At 36.3% G+C, this 22,175-nt stretch overlaps 2 protein-coding genes across 2 annotated transcripts; one reads left to right on the plus strand and one right to left on the minus strand.

The window, feature by feature from the left end:
* Positions 1 to 3,294: 3,294 nt before the first annotated feature.
* LOC113303633 lies at positions 3,295 to 6,418 on the plus strand. Its single transcript, XM_026552679.1, has 4 exons — positions 3,295 to 3,433; positions 3,583 to 3,642; positions 4,051 to 5,833; positions 6,009 to 6,418. The coding sequence occupies exons 3-4, from the start codon at positions 4,507 to 4,509 to the stop codon at positions 6,317 to 6,319; spliced, it is 1,638 nt and encodes a 545-aa protein (XP_026408464.1). The 5' UTR covers positions 3,295 to 3,433; positions 3,583 to 3,642; positions 4,051 to 4,506; the 3' UTR covers positions 6,320 to 6,418.
* Positions 6,408 to 12,151, minus strand: LOC113303635 (histone H2A.1-like). The gene is made up of 3 exons (XM_026552680.1): positions 12,085 to 12,151; positions 6,844 to 7,077; positions 6,408 to 6,744 (listed from the first exon to the last, which is right to left on the minus strand). Exons 2-3 carry the CDS (start codon positions 7,051 to 7,053, stop codon positions 6,496 to 6,498), a joined length of 459 nt encoding a protein of 152 aa, XP_026408465.1. The 5' UTR covers positions 7,054 to 7,077; positions 12,085 to 12,151; the 3' UTR covers positions 6,408 to 6,495.
* Positions 12,152 to 22,175: the final 10,024 nt, after the last annotated feature.

The raw sequence follows: 22,175 nt of genomic DNA on the forward strand, positions 1-22,175 counted from the left end.
TGCTCTGCCTGCGAGACAGAGTAGTACCATTATAACGGGCATCAACAAAAGCTATCCTTGAATTTGCAGCAGTCTAAGCAAATGCCAACCAAAGATAAGCAAACTAGGTTATATAGAAATGCTGTAAGCAATTTGTAAAACTAGCAGTAACAATAATCTCCAAAGTCCAGTTAGCATTTACAGGTGTACCGTGTACCCCTGTCGACAGAACAGGGGTTCCTCAACAGGTTATACTAAGACTTGACATAACTTGACATAACTTTACTACTACGAGCTGTACAGAGATCTACGGACACTGGTTTAGTTCTACAAATATCCTAAACTTACAACACATCTACAGTCCTGTAGACACTGGTTTAGTTCTACAAATAGCCTAAACTTACTACACATTTACAGTCCTCTGGATACTAGTTTAGTTCTACAAATACCCTACCAGCCTGCCTGCCTCCCATACTAGTTTAGTTTAACCATTCTCTAATATTCTCAGCAACCTTTATATCTCCTGAAAACTGCCTCGTTCCAGCCGAACTTTCTGCATCAGCTAAGCTGTTCAGTTTTACTCAGGTCATTATAAAACCCACAATAACCACTAGTCCAGAATTTATTGTCTGCACAATGAGATGCCATAAATAAATCAGAAAAGTTTCATCAGATAACTGGTTTCTACTTCTTTCCTCACTAATTCAGTAACATCATTTTCTGGCGCAGTACAAATTGGACTTAGGAGTGGTTCGAAAACACAATAGAGTGAGAAGATGCTACTAGATCTTGAGTTGATGCTTGTGCAGTGATTAATACGTAAACTAATATGCTCCGCCAAATCGAACCTAACTCAGATAATGTCTCTAGTGTTGGCCATAAACATACAACTGGACCACAGGGCACTGATGGCCGAAGCTGACACCAATAGCATGGAAGCCTTAAATACTATACATCCATCTCAAGTTATACCATCAATTTCAAATCTTTTTGTTTTGTCAGAACCAACTATGCAACCGAGAGTGCTTCTGAGTGTAGTTTCTAGTTCCATCTCTATATACTAGTTATGTACACATTTCTATGCACCAAAATAAAACTACAGCAGCAGAAAAACAGACATAACTACATGCAATTGATGGGAATAAGCCAACCTTCACGAGAATCTCTCTCTTTGATTGGGGACCAATTCATCTAACGATGACATTAGCTACACATGGTCACATACTGTCAACTAGTACAATTGACCCAATTCAGGCCATTGTTGGGTAAACATGCGCTCATAATTTTCCCAATTAAATAATTTAGCTCTAAGCATTACTTAAACATACCAGATTCATGTTTACAACCTTTCACCAAGAACAAAGTACACATCTTACAGGATTGCTAATCAAAATAATATGTTTGCAACTACTGAACCTGCACATACCTTGGTTCTTTTCTTGCCAAAAATCTGAATTGCCTCCATTAATGCAATTCACTTTGCAAAATCTCCATGGAAAGATCTGGTCTCCATCAATCGATGGAACAACGTAGTAACAAAAGCTACCCTTGAATTTGCAGCAGCAGGAGCAATTTACAATCAAAGATTAACAAACCAAGATGTATTCAGGTACATAATCAAACACAAGCAAGTGACTCGGTGTACTTATGAAAACTGAACTCTTCTTGAAATGGTATACCCTTCTGTGTGTAATGCTGTGGTGCTACTTTACCAATCTTGACAAAGCTCATATTTTCAACATCATATGAGATAACCACTTCGCTCTCATGTATCAGTAGTACCAACTTGGCTGAATCTTCTTTTTCTTCTACGAAAGATATCAGATTGTAACCACAATCATATCTCAACCTTGGGTACAAATCTCTAAGTCCTTCTAAATCCACTATATATACTTCACATTTCCAACAAATCGGAGCGTGAAGACGAAGTTTCCGAAGAGTAAAGTTCTATCCGTTTCTTCACGAGACTTGCACCATTATTCCACATACATATGACTTTGTAATACGGTGACTGCAACGGATCATAAACTAAACTAACATTATTGCTGAAACTGAACCCACTTCTTCTCAATTTCGACAGAGGCAAGATACTGTATTGCTTAGTGAACAGATTGAGAATGTAATAAATACAATTATCATTATCAAATGGGCAACTACTACAAAGAAACAGACCATTACAAGATTGAACAATCTTAATACAAATATCAATTTTAGCAAAAGTTAGGGTTCCAAATGGGACACAATCATTACCATTCGTATCTCCATGATCAAGTTTGATGTAATCGTATACGGATTCTTCCCCATCTCGACCAAAATAGTTTTCGATCCAGTATAATCCCGGGCTGATAACCGAGACGGATTTTGAAGGAAATGTTTGTGAAAGAAATCTGGATTAGAAATGAGTGAATTGTATGAATACAGATTTGGATGTAATCAGAGATTTTAATGGTAAATGCAGTAAAATCTGTGGTAATAAATCAACACTGCTACCTATTATTGATGATGATGGTGGTGGTGGAAGCAGTTTGATTAATAGAAATCTTACCTTTCTTTGCTAATGGATCCATTTTGAAATGAAAACTACATAAATTTTCAGAATGTTGAATAACTCTTGTCTTCAGTGAATAAATACTTATACCCTCTAGGTTCTCTGATAAACCCTGAACAAAAATTCCAAAAAAGATTTTTAAAGCAAACCGTGAAATAGGGTACACAACGAGCTAGGCCGAACTGCCCCACCCACTTGCTTTGCGATCAAAGAGTATCCAACGAAACTATCCGACCTGCCATATCCCATGAAACATAACATCTTTTCTGCAACAATATATATATACTATTTTTTTTTAATAACAGAAATAAATAATATTTTCAATGTGAGATATCAAACGATATATCCGAGAAATTAGGTTGACTTTGTCGTGTCAACCACAGGAAAGGAAATATAAGAGGAAAAAAGAAAATATCTCCATACCAAATCTATTCATAAGAAAAAAAAATTATTCACAAGGTGTACGAAAGAAGAAAAAGAACTGCTTAGGCATCCTTCAAATCTCGATCTGTGATGAATTGTTATATATAACTTTCTAGACGTTTTTTTTTCCTACGTAAAATGGCTCATGCATAGTCCAATCTGGATAATCTTGGTTTGGGCGGATTTCCTTAGCATCATACTGCGTTTTAGAATGGAATATGCTCATAAGATTTCTTTGCCTGACTCAGTTATCCTTCCACAAGTTTATGTTATCAGAATCTTAGTACTTGGCAAAGCATCAGGTTGATAAAATTTTGTTTTTTGTAACAGTTTTGAGAAGAAGTAACCGAGTCAACCCAGTTTCCTCAGAAAGACGTGGCAATGGTTGGAAAGTCTTGTTGACACATACATTAACGTTTGACTAGAAACACAACAATATCCGTCGGAGAAAACGAAGTGACTACCGGGTCTTTCTGATTATCTGTACTTCTTCGCTTCCCTTTCTCTACTCATCTATCTATATCTCTTTACCATCCATCACCCCTTTGATTGTCTCATAGCTATTTACTGTTCTTCTTCTCTTCACCCCCTTTTTTATTTTTTAATTCGAAGCAATAATCTCGTTGTTACAGAGAATCATACTTCACTTGGTCTCCTCCTCTTCCTTCCATCCACTCAGAGCTTGGTTTCAAGTAAGTCATTTCATTTATTTTTGATGATTTTTCTCTTGGAGATGGAGTATAGTAGTAAAATCAGTTTAGGATATGGTGTACTGTTTGCTACACTTGATTTAGAGTGGTGGGTTTTTATCAGAAAATAGTAATTGAGTTTTTTTTTTTTTTCTCACATTACCCTCCTGGATCTTGTCTACATGCACTGCTCTACCTTTTACTAATAATGGTAAATCACAGTCTCAATGTTAAGAATAGTGCCACCAAGTATGGGTAGTCTAAGATCCTGATCCCGCGGTTAATAAGTCTTGTGCAATTCTGCCCTTGTAAGCCGGTGTGATAAATGAAGATCACACTTGCACTTATTATTTCAGATTGTGAATGAATTGCATGGTGATTGACCTCGTATACTGAACTACATTAATGCAGGACTGAAACATTAAGTTTGGCAGCAAGACATTCCAATTTAAGCCAATGGCTACGCCTGCAGTGGTTACAGACACTCACTATACAGTTGTTGATAAGAAGAAAGGGCGAGTTAGGTGCAATTATTGTGGAAAGGAGATAAGTGGTTCCACTCGTCTTAAGCAACACTTGGGTGGAATACCTCCTGATGTATTACCTTGTCTGGAAGTTCCAGAGGATGTGAAGATTCAAATGAAAAACAACTTGATGGGAATAACAAAAGCAGATGCAAACACCAAATTTCTTGAATCGATCAAATCGTCTTCTCTACGGAAGAGGAAGTCCAGCTCTAACGACCCATGTAAAGGCAACCATGTTTCCAGTCAACCCACCAATTTGTCACGGAAGAGGACGCACTACACTCTGGATTAAAAGACAATGATGAGATGGCACAGAGATTGATTAATCCCGAACAATTAAATGCACACACCGCAGGGAAGATTGAAAAACAAGCTGAAGACAAGTCATCCAGGCAAATCAAAGGTGTATAGGCAGATTCTTTTCGAAAATGGTATAGACTTTAGTGCTGCAAACTCGCCTACTTTCGAGAAAATGATGCATGCTTTGGTTGGACGTGGATCCATGCTGTCTAAGGTGCCCAGTTGTAATGATCTCAAGGGGTGGATTCTGCAGGAAGAACTGAAGGCATCACAAGAGCATGTGCGAGAAGTTGTGCACTCATGGGGAAGTACTGGATGCAGTATTTTGTTGGACGGGTGGATCGATGGGAAAGGGAGACATTTGATAAATTTTGTGGTTGATAGCCCATGGGGTCCCATATTTATGAAGTCTGCTGATGTGACGGATATTATAGGAGATGTAGTTGCCATGATCACATTGTTAAGCGGAGTTATTGAGGAGGTTGGGATGCAGAATGTTGTTCAAATTGTCTCATATACTACTCTTTCTTCACTGAGCGTAGTGGGCAAAAAGTTGATGGAGAATTACAGTACTATATCTTGGACTGTTTGTGCAGCTCACTGCATAGGCCTCATCTTAAATGAGATAGGAATGCTGGACCCCTGGAGAGGTGTACTTGATAAGGCAAAGGATATTACTCAGTTCATTTACACTCATGAGACAGTTTTGAAGCTTATGATGAAACACACTTCTGGGGTGGAACTAGTCAGTTCCAGGAGGATTAGGCCACTGACGCCATTTTTAATACTGGAGAGAATTGAGACTCAAAAGAATAATCTGGAGATCATGTTTAGTTCGTCAGAATGGAAGACGTCAGCCTTAGCTTCAACAGCTGATGGAGTGCATGTGACTGATTTAGTCACTGGAGTGTCGTCTTTCTGGACTAACGCCGAGATGCTTTTGAAGGGAAGCCTTCCACTCATACGTGCTCTGCATCTAATCAGTGGAGGAGATAGTAAACCCCAGTTGGGATACATATATGAAACGATGGACCAAGTAAAAGAGACGATAAAAGAGGAGTATGAAGACGTGAAAACTAACTATCTGCCTTTCTGGACAGTAATTGATGGGATCTGGAATAACCAACTCCATTGCCCTATCCATTCTGCTGCCTACATTTTGAATCCAAGTCTTCTTTGCTCATCTGAGGACGTTGAAGATGATAATGAGATCAAGGATGGGATTTCACTCTGCATTGAGGGAATGGTAAAGGATAAGGGAGTTCGAGATTTAATATTATTACAGTTAAATGACTATTTAGAGGCTAGTGGTGATTTTGGCGAGGGGGTTGCTAATGCTATTGATCAAAAAACGAAGCTTTCTCCAGGTTAGAAAATTCTCGACTCTTCTTTCCTTATTATGGGTTCAGTTTTATTTTTCTCTTAGTTAGTCTTAGGATACTAAAAACATCTTCTAACAGACAGTTTACTAGTCACCACTAGCCAATCCTCAGATATTTAGTTGTATTGGATACTGAATTACAATTTCTTTTCTGCATGTAGTGAAGTGGTGGTCCTTATATGGAGGTCATTGCCCTGAATTGCAAAGTTTTGCTATGAGAATTTCAAGTCAGACGTGTACAGGTGCCTCAAAATATGGTCTGAAAAGGAGTCTATCTGAGCAACTACATATGAATGGAAGGAACCCTGTAGTGCAGAAACAGTTGACTAGCCTTGCATTTGTTCATCATAATCTTCGGTTGCAAAATGCTGTCTCTATTTCAAACTCAGATTTCAAAGATATATTTCTTGAAGAGATGGATCCGATGGATGAATGGGTTGGCGGAGGAGACGTTGAAAGAGTAAGCAGGTGATTAAATTAAGGTATATGAGTGTCTAATGTTATCTTCTGAAAATAAAGACTACAAATTTGATTGCTTTGAATGGTGGACATGAATTTGAAGAAAATGATGTTTCATTCATTTCATTACTTACACGTTTCATTGCTTATACATTCAGAGCACTACTACTAAGTAAATAAATCATATTTTTACTTCTTGGGAGATTTAGAAGCAACAGATTTGCCTGCAAATTTAGGGGATTTCTGTGCCTCAGCCTTTCCGCTCTTCTTTGGTAACAAAACAGAGTTAATGTTAGGAAGAACACCACCACTAGCAATTGTAACACCAGCAAGCAATTTCCCTAATTCTTCATCGTTCCTTATTGCTAAACATAAATGTCTTGGGATAATTCTCGATTTCTTGTTGTCTCTTGCAGCATTTCCGGCCAACTCCAATACCTAAAAACCCAAATAAAAAATCAGAAACAAAATCAAAATCAATTACAAACCCGGATTCAAAATGAAGAAAACTAGTGAAAATTAGGAGGTTTTTTTTACCTCAGCAGCGAGATATTCAAGAACAGCGGCCATGTAAACGGGAGCACCAGAACCAAGACGCTGAGAATATCGACCTTTCTTTAAGAAACGAGTGATTCTTCCGACTGGGAATTGTAATCCAGCTTTAGCAGATTTTGTTACGGCTTTCTTTCTATCACCGCCTTTACGTCCTCCCTTGCTAACAACATTAGCACTTTCAGTTCCTTCCATTGATAACCTAAAATGATTCTGAAACTAGTAGGGCTGCACATACTCCGGTGCGGACCGGTTCTCTTATGGAACCGGTGTCTGTACTTGGTGTTGACCGGTACCTCTTTTTGAGTACCGGTACCTGTACTTGTACCTGGAGTTGTACCTGTACCGCCGGTACCGGTCCGGTACAAGACCGGTACCGGTTTTTTTACCCGGAAAACGTTACAAATTAATACTAAGTTATACAACATTTCCATATGATCAATGTATCCAAAATAAGTTCAGGTTGCATACATACTTAAGTTCAACATTTCCATAACTTCAAAACAACAATCCAAAATAATTTCAGTTTGCTAAAAAGTAAAAAACAACATTTCCACAACTATAAGTCTGTCTACGACAAGTCGATAACGATAAGAAATGAAATGTGAATCATGTGATCATTGCAAACGAAAATGGATGGTTGCAAAGCCTGCACTTGCAATTTGCAATCCTAGCCTGCATTCATTTCCATAAATTACATAGTAGTAATGAGAATTTGGTATAGAAATGAATCCAAATTATGTTTCAACAAGGACAACAAGAAAGATAAAGAAAGTTACCAACCTTCCATTTCTTAGCAAGGAGCCAAGAAATAAACTTCAAGCTTTTAGGAAATTCTCAATTATGACTGCAACATGCAAAAAAAAATAAACAAGAAGAAATAATTAAAATTCAGTCAATACAATAAAAGTAATTACTATTAAAGAAAACAAAAAAAGAAGAAAAACCTAAATAAGTACCTGCCGCATCTTCACCATCATCATCAGGTACATAATCACATAGTAGATCAAGAGCCATGGGTTTTTGTAAATAACTTTGTGTACAGAGCAATGCCTCAACTGTCTTTGTAGACATAGAAGCTCTCCATGGAGTAAGCACGCGCTTTCCGGTGCTAAAAGCTGATTCAGAGGATACTGAAGACACAGGCAAGGCTAATATATCTCTTGCAATGTAGGACAGTACCTTATACCTGTTTGCATTAGCCTGCCACCAAGCCAATATGTCAAAGTCATCATCTTGATCTACTTCACGCATTTTTCCATCCATCATCACATCTGTCAAGTACCTATCTAACTCCGTTGTTCTTGCTTCTTCAACACAACTTGGGTTGTCCCAATGCTGTCTCTTCCTTGATTGAATTCTTGATTTCAACCCTTGAGATGGCGTGCTAACTGAACTGGCAACTACCGAAGCAACACTAGATGACCCTTCCTCATGAGTTGAATACACTGAACTATAATCATCAAAGAGTTCCTGAAATTCTAATTTCACCTTTCTCATGATTCTTTGAACCTCCCACAAATTGTTCTCAAACAAACAGTTAAGAGTAAATTCTAGCCCCTTTAGTTTCTCTCTTGGATCCAACAATTGAGCAAAAAACATAACAGGATTCATTTTCTCGTACACACCCCAATACTTATTGTACTTGGCAAACATAAGACGAGACATACGTGAAATAAATGGATCTGATGCTACATTTTCTCTAAATTCAATTAATTGTTCATGGATGAATACCAACTCCCATAAGAAAGAATGAGTAGTGACTTGTGTAGAAGCAGAAAAATTTACAGTTGCATCGAAGAATACCTTTAAACACTTCACAAGACCTCTAGCATAAGCCCAATCTTCTGCATAAGGAGCATGAGTCTTTACTTTCTTTTTCTTCTTCTTATTTACCTCTTCTTCCATATCCTCAACCTCTTCATCTTCTTCCATATCCTCAACCACTTCTTCCAAGATATCATCACTAGCTATAGCTTCCTCAATATCAGCATCACTTGGTAAAACAGATTCCTTGTCTTGCTCAAAAATAAACCTCTCTTGAAAGTCCTTATCAATCTGTGCTAACATTGCAAAAACTTTTTCATATCTTTGAGCAGCTTCTAACATCAAGAAAAATTAGTCATAACTCATAAGATGCATGTGACAAATTCCAAAATAAATTAATGATGTGAAATGAGAATGTTACATGTAAATATTTAGCTCTGATTGGTGATCTTGTCCAGCTAGTAACAACTTGCTTCAGATGATCCATAGCTACTGTGTTGGCGCTGACATTGTCTAGAGTGACACCAAACACATCTTTTAGACCCCAATCTTCCAAACAATCCACCAACTTCTCACCGATTGCAATACCTGTGTGACCTTCAACTTGACAAAACATGAGTATTCTCTTCTGCAGTTTCCAGTCCTGATCAATGTAGTGAGCGGTTACACAAATATAATTAAAATTATTTGGTGATGTCCATGTGTCAGTTGTCAAAGATATCCTCTGCTTAGATGTCAAGAAGTAAGTTTTTAGGTTATTCTTCTCTTCTACATACATCTTTAACATATCCCTATAAATTGTCATACGTCCTGGAACCTTGAACCTAGGTTGTGCCTCTTGCATCAATGCCACAAAGCCTGACCCTTCTACTTTTCTAAAAGGAATTTCATCCTTAATTATCCACTCAACAAGACGCCTTCTTAACCTATCATAATTGTAAGTATGAGCAATAAGTTTACCATCCTGACCTGGTTTTGGGGGTGGCATCAACAGAGATGGTTGTCCCTTTTCTTTCTTCCTGTTAGGATTCTTTAGACATCTATTCAAATGCTTTCGCAATCCAGAAGTTCCATTATTGTCATTGTGAGCTTTGTATTTATTGTGGCAATAACGGCATTCAGCCCATTCATCATCTATCCTAGTCATTTCCAACCAAACAGATGATCTCACTCTGCCGTGCTTCTTTTTGATATCACCAACTTCAACTGCTTCAGCTCTGCCTTTACTTGTTGGAGTTGCAGTTTCAGATTCATTTGTGTGAGATGCAGCTTGAGAGGATGATCCAACTTCTGTTTGTTGAGTTGTACTTGTAGTTGGAGTTGCAGTTGCATTTGTAGTTGGAGTTGCAGTTGATGTGGTCATCTAACAAACATAAAACAGAACCAATTACATTCAGATTATACCAACATTCATTATAGAGTATTAGAAACAAATAATAATCAACCAATGGTATTATATATATGGTCATCTAGCAATGCAGTTAATGATGACTGAGCACTATGATGACTGAAAGAGTTCAAGTAATCTTTCACACTTCTTATTTTAAGGTTCAAGTAATCTATCAATCAGATTTAGGAGCCCTATATCTTGTTAGCTGAGCACTATGATGACTGAAAGAACTCATCATTTCCCCACTCATATCCCTGACTACAACGAAGATGACTGAAAGAGTAAAATTAATGAAATACAAGCTAGTTTACATACTCTGAAGTACTTTAAGTCTTTAATGGGTATTTTGTAACACCTGCTGCCCTGAAACAAATCACGATCCTTAAGCGTTCAGCGGTTCAGCCTGAAATTCATTTATAGTTAAAGAGGAAATTAACAAGTAAGTAAATTTGCACAAGAAACAGTAGTCAGTAAAGGTTCAAGTAAATTTAACAAGGAATAGATAAACTGCATTGTGATCCATATCAATATGCACTGAACTCTTATTGGTGGTTATCGACCATTAACCCCAAATTTGAGTAGCATCAACAGGTGTTTAACCTGCTGGCACGGCGAAAAGACATCTCTATGTTTATGTGGTGAACCAAATGTAATTTTTAGTCACACCTACTCCGTAAATTAGGAATAACCTTATTCGATTCCTTAATTATTGAAAACAAAAGAAAAAAAGGAACAAAAAAATACATGGAGACCTACATATGTATTGTTATAGTTATATATCATTATTCGTTACCGATTAATCAATGTAAAATGCTTCTTCTAATTTTAGGAATCAATTAAAATCAAAAATTTCTTATTTCATCGAAAGAGAGTAGTAATGTATATGTTGTTGAAGATGAATCTGTTAATTTCATCTTAAGAGTTATTTGTTTCGGTGGATAAAAAGAATACAAGATGTGCATACTCTGAAGTACTTTAAGTCTTTAATGGGTATTTTGTAACACCTGCTGCCCTGAAACAAATCACGATCCTTAAGCGTTCAGCGGTTCAGCCTGAAATTCATTTATAGTTAAAGAGGAAATTAACAAGTAAGTAAATTTGCACAAGAAACAGTAGTCAGTAAAGGTTCAAGTAAATTTAACAAGGAATAGATAAACTGCATTGTGATCCATATCAATATGCACTGAACTCTTATTGCTTGTTTCTTTATATAAGAGTTGAGTAAAAATTGAGCTTACCACAAGCCATTGTGCAGTACTTGAGAACCCCAAAAATCTAATTCTTCCTTCTTCTCTGCTTTGGCCTTTGGACTAATCTTCTCAATATCTGAAAAAAAAAAAATACAAACGAACTTAGAACATAAAACTGAAATTAGAAAAGGAATTCTACTGAGAGACAATCAGACAAACCAAAACAAAATAAAATGAAAAAATAAACCCTAAAAAAATCAATACAACCAGATATACAGTAACCCTAAAAAAATCAATACAATCAAAACTCGGATCATAAAACTGAAATTAGAACCATACCCATGATTTTAACTTCATAAAATCAAAAAGTTTGCTAGAGATTATGTCAAAAAAATCAATATTCAATACGAAAATCAATGTACAATCAAACGATTCAAAGTTTCAAAGCCTAAGGAGAAGAATACTGACCTGAATCCTGATAGAGATGGTGATCCACTGATATTACTGATATTCAATCTCGATTCAAACCCTAAGAGAATCGAGAAACTGATGCTGCCGCTGAGTGAGAAGAAGAGACGAAGAAGAAAGAACTGAAGAATGCTTCTTCATTTTCTTTTGTTCTCGACATCCTATATAGATCTCAACGGCTAGGATTAAAAACCTAGATAGATCTCAACGGCTAATAACAGCCGGTACAAATGGTCCGGTTCAAGTACGGTTCTCCCCAAGAACCGGTGTCTGTACCGGTCTAGTCCGGTTCTCAAATTTCAGAACCGGTGTCTGTACCGGTCAAGCCGGTTCCGGTTCGGTACAAGTCCGGTTTTTCCGGTTCTACTCCGGTTCAGGTCGTGTAGACCGGTTCTTGTGCAGCCCTAGAAACTAGGGTTTTTGAAAGTGAGAGAAATTTCTGTGAATCGTTGAGAGATGGAATCGTATTTGTGAATCATCGGTTATTTTTAGTGAACTCAAGAAATGGATTTCTATCTGGATTTTGGTATTCGGTTCCTTAGATTATAATCCAGCGGTTGTTACAGCTTCTTAGTTTACACAAACCAGCGATCTGTGTGCTTCATTATTAACCAATAAGATATGTGCACTATGTTTCTTTTAGTCTTTTGGTTTTCTGATCTTTTTAGATTATAATCTAACGGTTCCTAGTTTATAGTAGCTAGCGATCCGTTTGCTTCATTTCTAACCAATACGATTTCTTCAATATTTTAACATAGGGATATCAATGCAATCTTCACACTTTTAGATTTTCTTTTCCCTTCCAAAATTAATCCTCCGCTCATTGTCGAATTTTCAATGTAAATCTACAAGTTTTTAAATTTTAATCCATAAGTCTTTAAATTTTAGGTTGTAAGAGCAAATCCTACGAATAGTGTCCCTCTTTCAAATGAAAGAGTGCTCTACCAATTTGACCAAATTTGATATTTTTATGGGTAGTCTTTAACCCTCTTTTCTTCCAAACCTGTTCACGCACTCGTTCATCTGGGCAAGTGGTTGGGATTGTAATACTGGACGGGGGACTGTCCCCCGTCAGGAAAAATAGGGCTACACGGGGGACTCTCTCCCGTGTAGCAAAAAAAAATTGCACCAAACGGGGGACAGTCCCCCGTTTTTGAAGTTTTTTAGTTCCAAACGGGAGACAGTCCCCCGTTTGGATTTTTTTTTTTTTTGACGGGGGACAGTACCCCGTCTGATCAAAATCCCAAATTTTTTCACTGCACGGGAGACTGTCTCCCGTGTAGTGTCTTTTTTTGTATTTGCCCGTAACGGGTTCTCTCATTCGTTTGATTGAGTGGTCGTTCATTTGAGCGAGTAAGTCTCCATTTGGAGACTACCCATTGGATATGCTCTAAGAGCAATTCCTATGGGAATGAACAAACCCATGTGTTTGTTGAGCCAGGTGGATGGCCAAACTGGTTTTTCCACTATGGTAAAACACTTGGCGTTAGATAACCAAGCGAGCGGGCGTAAGACAAATGCTAGTGATCGTAGGTAAAGCGCTGGAGTTGGAAGGAAAAACGCTGGCGCTAAAGGATTCAACGCGGCGATTGAGCATAAAATGTTGGCGTTTGTAGCAAAAACGCCAACATGTAGTTTTTTTAAAATTCGAAATTCACTTTTTACCTCTATAAATTACCATCAATTTCAAACAATTCACTCACACCAAAATTCACTTCTCTTGAATTTTCTCTTCTAAAATCTATTTCTCAATGGATGAAAAGGCGATCGCACTTTTTTGCCATGCAAAACTTGAAGCTGTTGTTTCTAAGATATTTGAGAGTTTTAAAAAGATTAAAAATTGTAAGAGGGAAGTGCAAGTTTTTGAAGTTGCTCCAAGAAAATGATACGCTAGAAGGCAAAGAAAGCTCCAGTTTTGAAAGTTAACAACCAAAAATTCAAAAACAAATGAGAAACTGTCAAAGAGCGCGTTGAATGGAAGATACGTCAAATGAAGATAAACAGGAGGCCAAAACTTGTACTTGATTTTTATTGAAGTTGTTAGTACGTTTTATTATTTCCTATGTTTATATCTTATAAAAGAATTGGCATCAATGAACGAAAATATTTTAGATTTTAAAATAGAGATTTTCACTTCAGATTAAGCGAAATTTATTACAATTTGAACTTGCAAATAATATCAAATCCACAACAAAAACATCAAACTACATCAAATCCAGCGATATTCTCTATGTATAGTTCATGGCATTCAAAATGCTTAAACTCTCTTCCGCTTTCTTCAGTAAACTTGGTCTGAGCGATGGTTTTCTGTAAAACGTAGAAAAAACAAGTTTCATATATTTATAATGCAATTGATCGGTGAGGAAAAAGTGAAGATACTCACCAGTTCTTCGTTGGATAATCCAGAATAGCTACGGTGAACCATCCACAAAACTTCCGTAAAATGTTTGACTTCCTTAGTAATGAATGAAATTCTTAGTTCTAGGCTCTTATTGTTTCTTATGGCTTCGTTCCGCGATGCTACAAAATGTCCCAATACTCTTTCCCAGAAATTGTCATTGTTCATTGGTCTCATCATACGATGTAACCAACATCGAAGAAGAGCAACATATTCTTCCATTGTAAAAGCCGGCAGCGGCATTCGAGTGCAGTAACGATGTGCTTGAGATGGACCATCTTTTAGAATTTTGAAAAACGCTTCTTAACGAAAAGGATTACCGTGAGATTCCTCCCAATTGTCAAGAGCTGTTTGGATCACTTCATCTTCAGTTACACCGATGAACTTTTCTCGATTAATTTCTATTACCAAAGCAATAAATGGCTTGAATGCAAGCCTAATAGAATGAAAACGAGCATGCAGTCGACGAGCATCTCGGTTTCCTGGGTTTTCCGTCAGTGAGACGATCATTGAAAAAACGTTCTCCCAAAAAAATCGGCATGAGAAATAACAACACCAATGATTACCCTATGAAAGAAATATGCTTTGCATATAGTTATATCTTCTTCTTGAGTAAACTTGGGACCACGATTTCTGACAGACATTTCTGTCAAAGAGGGAGAGAGATTTAGCAAAAAATAAGAAAAAAAGAAGAAGAAGATACAATTTTGGAGATGAGAGGAATGAAATTTATAGGTCGATAAAGAAAAGGGAGCCGTTGGAAATTTTTCCGTTGGCGTTTGAAGTAAAAGCGCTGGAGGCTTTCCTTTGAGCGCCTATTTGAATTACATAGAATTTTGCGCTTGTAGTAAAACTGCGCGACTTTAGTAAAACCGCATGTTTGAATTACCAACGCCTATTTTCTATTATAAATACATCACTAGGTTTTATTCTAAACCAAACCAACCGATTTCTTTTTCAATATCCACCATGTTTTCTAAAGGAAAAGCGAAGCAAATATTATGTGTCGAAGCAAAAGAGGTTTGTCCATTATGTTTCATGGATAACCATAGTCTTATGCAATGTCCTTGGATGTATTCAAAGTTTTCGCGGGAAGGTTATTCACGCATCAGAATGGTGATTGAATCATAACCGGAAAAGCTCAGATATTTGCAATGTCAAGATCCCAACTATCCAGAGGAACCACATATGTTGGATGATGCTATGAAGATTAAAAAAGAAGAGGAAGAAAAATAGATTGCAACACTTTGCAAAAACTTCAAACTTAAATCCAAATTGAAGAAGGAGCTATTACACTGCAAGCATTGTGGATATGGAGATCACGAATACAAACATTGTCCACAAAGAATCAGTGCATGCTCAAAGCCAGGTTGCAAGACTTTTATGCATTTGTGGACATCTTCTGAAAAAGACACATATGGAAGGCATTTCTAGGAATGTCCCAGGTGTTTTTTGGTGGATTGGGATGATTGAAGTTGTATGACAAATCGATTCACTATGGTATTATGTTATTTAATTTGTTGTTTATTTTGTGTTATTACGATTATCTAAAACCATCAATATCAAGTAATTTAAAATTTTCCTCGATTAAACATACGGCATTGAACAACCACATCATACATGAGAATTAAAGAAATACATTAAATTAAAACAACTACTACATAGGTGTCAATTCTCAGCAGGGGGTGTGGGTGGTAGAATTCCTAGATCGATGTAGCAATCGTATTTGATGAGCACCCTAAGAATGTTGAAACAAGCATGAAAGTCGAAAGGACGATCGCGGTGAGATGCTGGCCACATCGCTAGAGTTATGGGTTCCACTTCATGTTCGGCTTCACCGTTGAGCTTATTTGATTCTCTATTAGTTGAGCGATGAACTCCGATACATTACAACTAATTACACTAAAACGATGCGCCAATCCGTGACAATCACGCCTATTAATGTTCATCATTTCAGCAGCGAACATTTCAAAAACTTTCTCCCAGAACGTCGATTGTGATACATTTCTAACGGTAGCAACATCAGCGACAACATCTTGTGTTTGAAAAACGTAGGCTCTGCAAATAGCTAAATCCTCTTGTTGAGTGTATCTAACACCACGAACTCTGGGAGGCATTTTTGTAGATGATTTGAGAGTGAAGAATGTGTGAATTTAGAGTTGAAATGAGGAGTATTTATATATTTCAAAAAATGTAGCCATTGGATCAAAGGTTTTTGCAGCCGTTTAGATTGAGCCTTTGGCGCCATTGTGTCAAACGCTGATTTTTTTGATACGCACGATGGCGCTTGAAGTCAAGCTGCGCGTTGGTTGTAAAAGCGTCGACGTTTTTTCTTCAAACGTCAGTGTTCCTAACAAGCTCACCCGTCCTTACCACAGACGCGCGTTGGGTGTTCCATCTCAATGTTCAAATCAACAAATATATTGATTTGAACATCCATTTTTCATGTTTGTTCATTCCATAGTGGGATCAAAATGAACAAACTCCAAGTTTGTTCATTTTATAAGAACTGCTCTAACAGTGTAACAGATAACGAATTTTTAATGTTCTAACCACATATGACTTTTAAAAGAACCTAAAATTAGGGGTTGTGGAGATTGATGGGGATATGAACTACTTTTTCTATCATAACTATCCTGCTAAGGGGTGTCGTAAAAGTATAAAAGTCCAAATTATATTTTTCATATATTATTGCGTATCACCCGACCTGTGGTCGGGCTCAACCTTTTTATGGTCGGTTTTTAGGTTACGAACTGTTTAAATGGGGAGAGTATACTACGCGGCTACACTGAATTGAATTGAACGTATTCCATGAGAGTATGCCACATTTACAAATAAATCGTGGATTCCTATTACACGTATCCATTTTGGGGGTTAGAGGATGTTTAACTGTTTTCTAGTTGTTGATTTTTAATATTAGTAAAAAAACTCTCTGGAAAGTGCGATAAAATCGGCGATCGAATCGGAGACTCAATCGTCCTTCCGAGTCTTCAAATTCTTCCAAAATCAACATTCAATCTCCACTCTTTTGTCCGTAGACTTTTAATTTCTTGGTATTTATCTTGTTTTGATCATGTATTGAATTGGTTATATCACTTTTCTTACTTTAATCGAAATCTTGTCGTTGCCCTAATTATTTACTCTGTCAATGTTTTCAAGTTGATCTTGTTTTCATGTGTTGTTACGTGACATGTCTAGCATGTATTGTTAGGTGGCTTTTGATCCTTCTCTCTTCTAAAGGTTTCATGTTTAAAGGTTGTCTCATGCTTAAAGGTTGTCTCACAATGAAGATAAGATTGAACGTTCAATTCATAGAAAGGGATGCCATTAAAATATGTTCTGATACTAAAGACAAATTTGATATATTCAAAAATCAATTCCGGTCTTCTAAGTTGTAGTATCGATTCATTAATCGAGCAAGATGTGGATGGTTTTCTCTGAGTTTTGTCATATTTTGTGGGAGAAATTCATGCAATCTGTCTTTAAATACTTACATATCCAGGTTTCATCGATCTCATATCTTGGTATTCATTGTCATGAAATATAACCAATGTATATCTTTTTGATCAGAGGTTGCATCAATCATCAGAAGAAGAATTAGGCCTAAAATTATGATACATTTTGGGAAACACTCTTATTACAATATCTACTAGAAAATCCGGTGGTGAAGTTTATATCTTATAGAGAGAATTAAAAATATCGATTTAGAAGGTGAGGAACAAGTTCAGAGAGTTATTAGGTATAATCATATTTAGCTTAAACAAACTATTCAGAAATGGCAGTTAATTTAATATCTAGAATTTTCTGTGAGCACCCAATGAGTACAGATAAAACGGAACAAGAAGTTGCAATAGCTTAGGATCTTAATCATTTTTAAATTATAATACACACCAAGAATATGTTCATATTTCGTTTTTTTGATTGGACCAGCTACAACTATGTTTTGGAGGAAGGACCATGGATTTTTGATGGTTATCGAGCTGTTTTTAGGGAATTGAATACTTCTGTAATTGTTGATAATCTGGATTTTCATCTGCAGCAATTATGGATTTATGTTAAAAAGTTACCACCTGAATTTATAAATGTAGAAGTGGAGAATCAAATTTCAAGTATTCTTGGAAGTCCTCTCAAATTAGTTCCTGAAGATGGTAATCCAACTGATACAAATGCAGTAAATGTCCTCGTAGAGTTTAATATATCTAATCCAATGCTTAGAGGGTTGATGACATAAAATGCAGCTAAAGTCACTCAATCAGTGTCGATTTATTTCCAACGACATCCAAGGAAATTATGCCCAACATGCCTTATTGTGGATCATAATGTAACTAAATGTTCAGACAAAGCAGATCATGTCCAGACTATTGCTATCTATATATTCAAGTTTGGTTAATACTTTGGTGAAATGATTGATCCTAAACAGTATAATCCTAAATATAGGAGGGTGAGAAAATTCTTATCTCTCCTAAAAAGTCAAGGGGTGAAAAGAGATTGGAAAAGGAAACTTTTCAAATTCCTGAAGATGGGTATCATGTATTTACGATTTATACTCAATCAGGAGGAGGTGGTGATGAGACATCAACAGCTAGAAGAACAAAAAGAGCTATAAAGTTCTGGTGCTAGTAGTCAAGCAAGTCTCCAAGTAGATCAAGATAGTTTTGGTTATCAACAACAAGATGAACAAGTTATAAATGAATATCATGATGAATATGTTCCTATGGAATATAATGAGACTGAACATATTATGCATCCAGGTTTTTATAGACCTTATCCTCATATTGGTGAATAGGACAACCTGCTTACTCCACATACATGCAACTTTCCAGCATAGCAGGAGGATCAGGTTTATTTTCCTCTCAATATCTATTTTCATTATTTTTTATTGCTTTTACCTTGTTCATTTAGCTGTTAATTTTGATCTTTCTTCTTTGTCTTACTTTTCTATCTGTGGTAAAAGTTTTTCTTCTACTCCTTTATCTGCATTAGTAACTATGAGGATTCTGGCTTGGAACGTATAAGGTCTAAGAAATAAAAATACTAGATACCACTTACATGATTGCATCACTCAATATAACCCTGATATAATTTTTCTTTTCAGAAACCAAACAACAAAATAAACTTATAGTTCCAAGACAAAATGTAAGGGTGTTATTGGTAGTTTTGTGGAAAAATATGAAAACTTTCAAGTATTATGGAATAAAAAAATAACCCTAAAACATCATCTAAAATGGAACGGAGGGAGTACATTCTATGAATTATCCTAATGTTTGGTATGATAATCAAAAGACTAGAGCTGATGGACTAGATGTTCTATGGAAGGATGGATTTAAGATAAAGTTGATGCACTTTACTAATAATATGGTGAATTTCATAGTTCATTCGGGTCCTCAAAATTTTCAATGGGTGTTAACATGCATGTATAGTTCTTGTTACACGGAGGAGAGAAATCAACAGTGGAACATTATTGGAGATATGGGTTTGCATTGGGTCATTATAGGAGATTTGAATGTTATTCTTTCATGTTATGGTAGGAAATCTTTTTCTACTTATAAGCCTTCCACTTCTCCCATTATTCAATAAATAATCTCTTCATGTGGTATTCTATAAGTCCCTTTCATAAGCAACCCATTTATTTGGCCTAATCGTCGAAAACAACCTAAGTTTGTTACCACAAGATTGGATAGGGCTCTATAATCCAACAAATGGTTATCTCTTTTTCTAAATGCTATTCTCCATAATCTTGTTCCAGTGGGTCCAGATCATGCTCCAATCTTATTGGGTACCTCTCTTCGTTTATCAAAACTATACAAACCTTTTAGATTATATAAAACATGGAAAAAACATCCTTCTTTTAAGTCTATGATCAAAAATCACTAGAATATTTCCAGGTTGGTTCTCCTGCAACTCAATTTACAAAGAAACAAAACTTTGCTCGTAGTGGTATTCGAGATTGTAAAACGATGCATTTTGGTCAGGTGTATAATCACATAAAGGAAACTCAAGCTAAGATTCATGAGGCTCAGCAACAATCAGGGTTGGATCAGAAGATTCTCACATAAGTACAAGAAGAACTTCAGAAATGGTATCAATTTAAGGCAGACATCAGTTTTCAACAATCTCGGGAGAAACACTTTAGAATCAAGATAAAATTCAAATTTCGTTCATGCAAAGGCAAACTTCATAAGACGACGAAATCAAATTGATTCGATCAATGATGATAGTGACAACTGGTTCAATACCCGAGGAATGATACTAAGTTTGCTTCTTTCACATTTGAGTTATATTACAACAACTAGTCAGACAGTGCTGAATGCGGAGATTCTATGACTGATAAATCCTTGTATTTCTCAAGATGATAATGAATCTCTTACAAAAATCCCTAGTAAGGAGGAAATAAGGCAGGTGGTATTTCAGATGAGACCATGGGCTTCTCCGAGACCAGATGGCTTTTAGGCATAATTCTATCAAATCTGTTGGGATGAGGTTTCTGATGATCTAGTGGCTATGGTTCAACACTTGTTCAGAACATCTTATCTACTTAAACAACTGAATTACATTTATCAGGTTCTCATTCTAAAAAAATTGTGTGTTGAAACCCCATCATATTTTTGCCCTATTAGTTTATGTAATATTACTTATAAGGTAATATGTAAGACATTAGATAATAGATTAAAGAAACATCTTCATAATATCATCTCTCCCTGGAAAGCAGGCTTTGTCTCAGGTAGAAATATATTAGATAACACTATTACTGCTCATGAAGTTATTGATTATATGAAAAGAACTCAAATTTTTCTTGGAGCAGTAGCAATTAAGCTGGACATGGCGAAGGCGTTCGATAGAATGTAATGGAATTTCATTATTAATATTATGAAGAGGTCAGGTTTTAGTGAGAGGTGGTGTAAGCTTATTAACAAATGTATATAAGTTCTTCCTCTATTTCAATTCTTCCTCTAACAAATGTATATAAGGTCGGGTTTTAGTGAGAAGTGGTGTAAGCTTCTTTTACTCCTTCTCGAGGTCTGCGCCAAGGTGATGCTTTATCTTCGTATATTTTTATTCTTTGTATGGAAGATTTAAGTAGATTGTTGCAGTCTACTGAAAAGAATGCATCGATTATACCTCTTCAGACACCGCCAAGAGGTCCTAAAATCTCTCTTCTTTTCTTCGCGGATGATTGTATTTTATTTTCAAAAGCTTCGATAAGGTCTGTTCTCAACTTGAAGGACATTTTAGATCAATTCTTTGATATATCTAGGCAAATGATCAATCTTCGTAAATCTAGTATACATTTTAGTAAGAATCTAAGTGAAACATCTATACAAAGTCTTACTTCAGTGTTGAAGATGAAATGCATGCCATTACATGAAAAATATCTGGATATTAACTTATCTATTGGGAGGAATATAAATGTTTGTTTTGAAGAGGACAACAAATAAAATGGATTCAAAAATGAAATCATGGCAAGGAAAGCTAGTTAATCAGGCGGGGAGGAGTACGCAGATTCAAGTTGTTGTTGCTTCCATGGAATAATTTAAGTTGGGATGTCTTAAAATTCCAGAAAAATCAATTAGAAAACTTGAGTCTCTGCAAAAGAATTACTGGTGGAACAAAGCTGCTTCAAAGGGTTGCAAACTTATTTGATGGCCATAATTAAACAAGCAAAAAAGATTTGGTGGTCCAGGGTTTAAAAATACTAAAATTTTCAATGAAGCTCTTTTAACTAAGCTTGATTGGAGAATGATGGGTTCAATTACTGCAAGCTAGATATTTGAAAATCATGGATCCTCTATATGGGAATATTAAAAAGAAGGGAACCTGGATATGTTAGAGCACTGATCGGTCGAACTCGCAAGCATTGCTATCTCAAGCTTGTATATCAAGTTTAGTTGATCAAAACTATATACTTAATTCTAGTCTACTTATAGCTAATTCTCAGATTATGATAGAAGTATGTTGGTGAGCTTTAGACTTCACGGCGTTCACCAATTGAAGAAGAAGATCTACTGAAGATCTTGGAGGAACTTCATCAACAAAAGGTATGTGGAGATTAAAACTTATCTATCATCAGAATTATATTTTGTTCTATCTTTTAAAGAGACTAAGT

Source organism: Papaver somniferum, chromosome 8 (genome assembly GCF_003573695.1).
Source record: "Papaver somniferum cultivar HN1 chromosome 8, ASM357369v1, whole genome shotgun sequence".
NCBI lineage: Eukaryota > Viridiplantae > Streptophyta > Magnoliopsida > Ranunculales > Papaveraceae > Papaver > Papaver somniferum.

Bases quoted from the DNA above. Each gene is read 5' to 3' on its own strand.
- LOC113303635 (XM_026552680.1), bottom strand. From the start codon at position 7,053: ATGGAAGGAACTGAAAGTGCTAATGTTGTTAGCAAGGGAGGACGTAAA. The intron at 6,745-6,843 runs GTAAAAAAAACC...TTGGGTTTTTAG, and splicing joins TTGAATATCTCGCTGCTGAG to GTATTGGAGTTGGCCGGAAA.
- LOC113303633 (XM_026552679.1), top strand. From the start codon at position 4,507: ATGCACACACCGCAGGGAAGATTGAAAAACAAGCTGAAGACAAGTCAT. The intron at 5,834-6,008 runs GTTAGAAAATTC...TTCTGCATGTAG, and splicing joins AAAAACGAAGCTTTCTCCAG to TGAAGTGGTGGTCCTTATAT.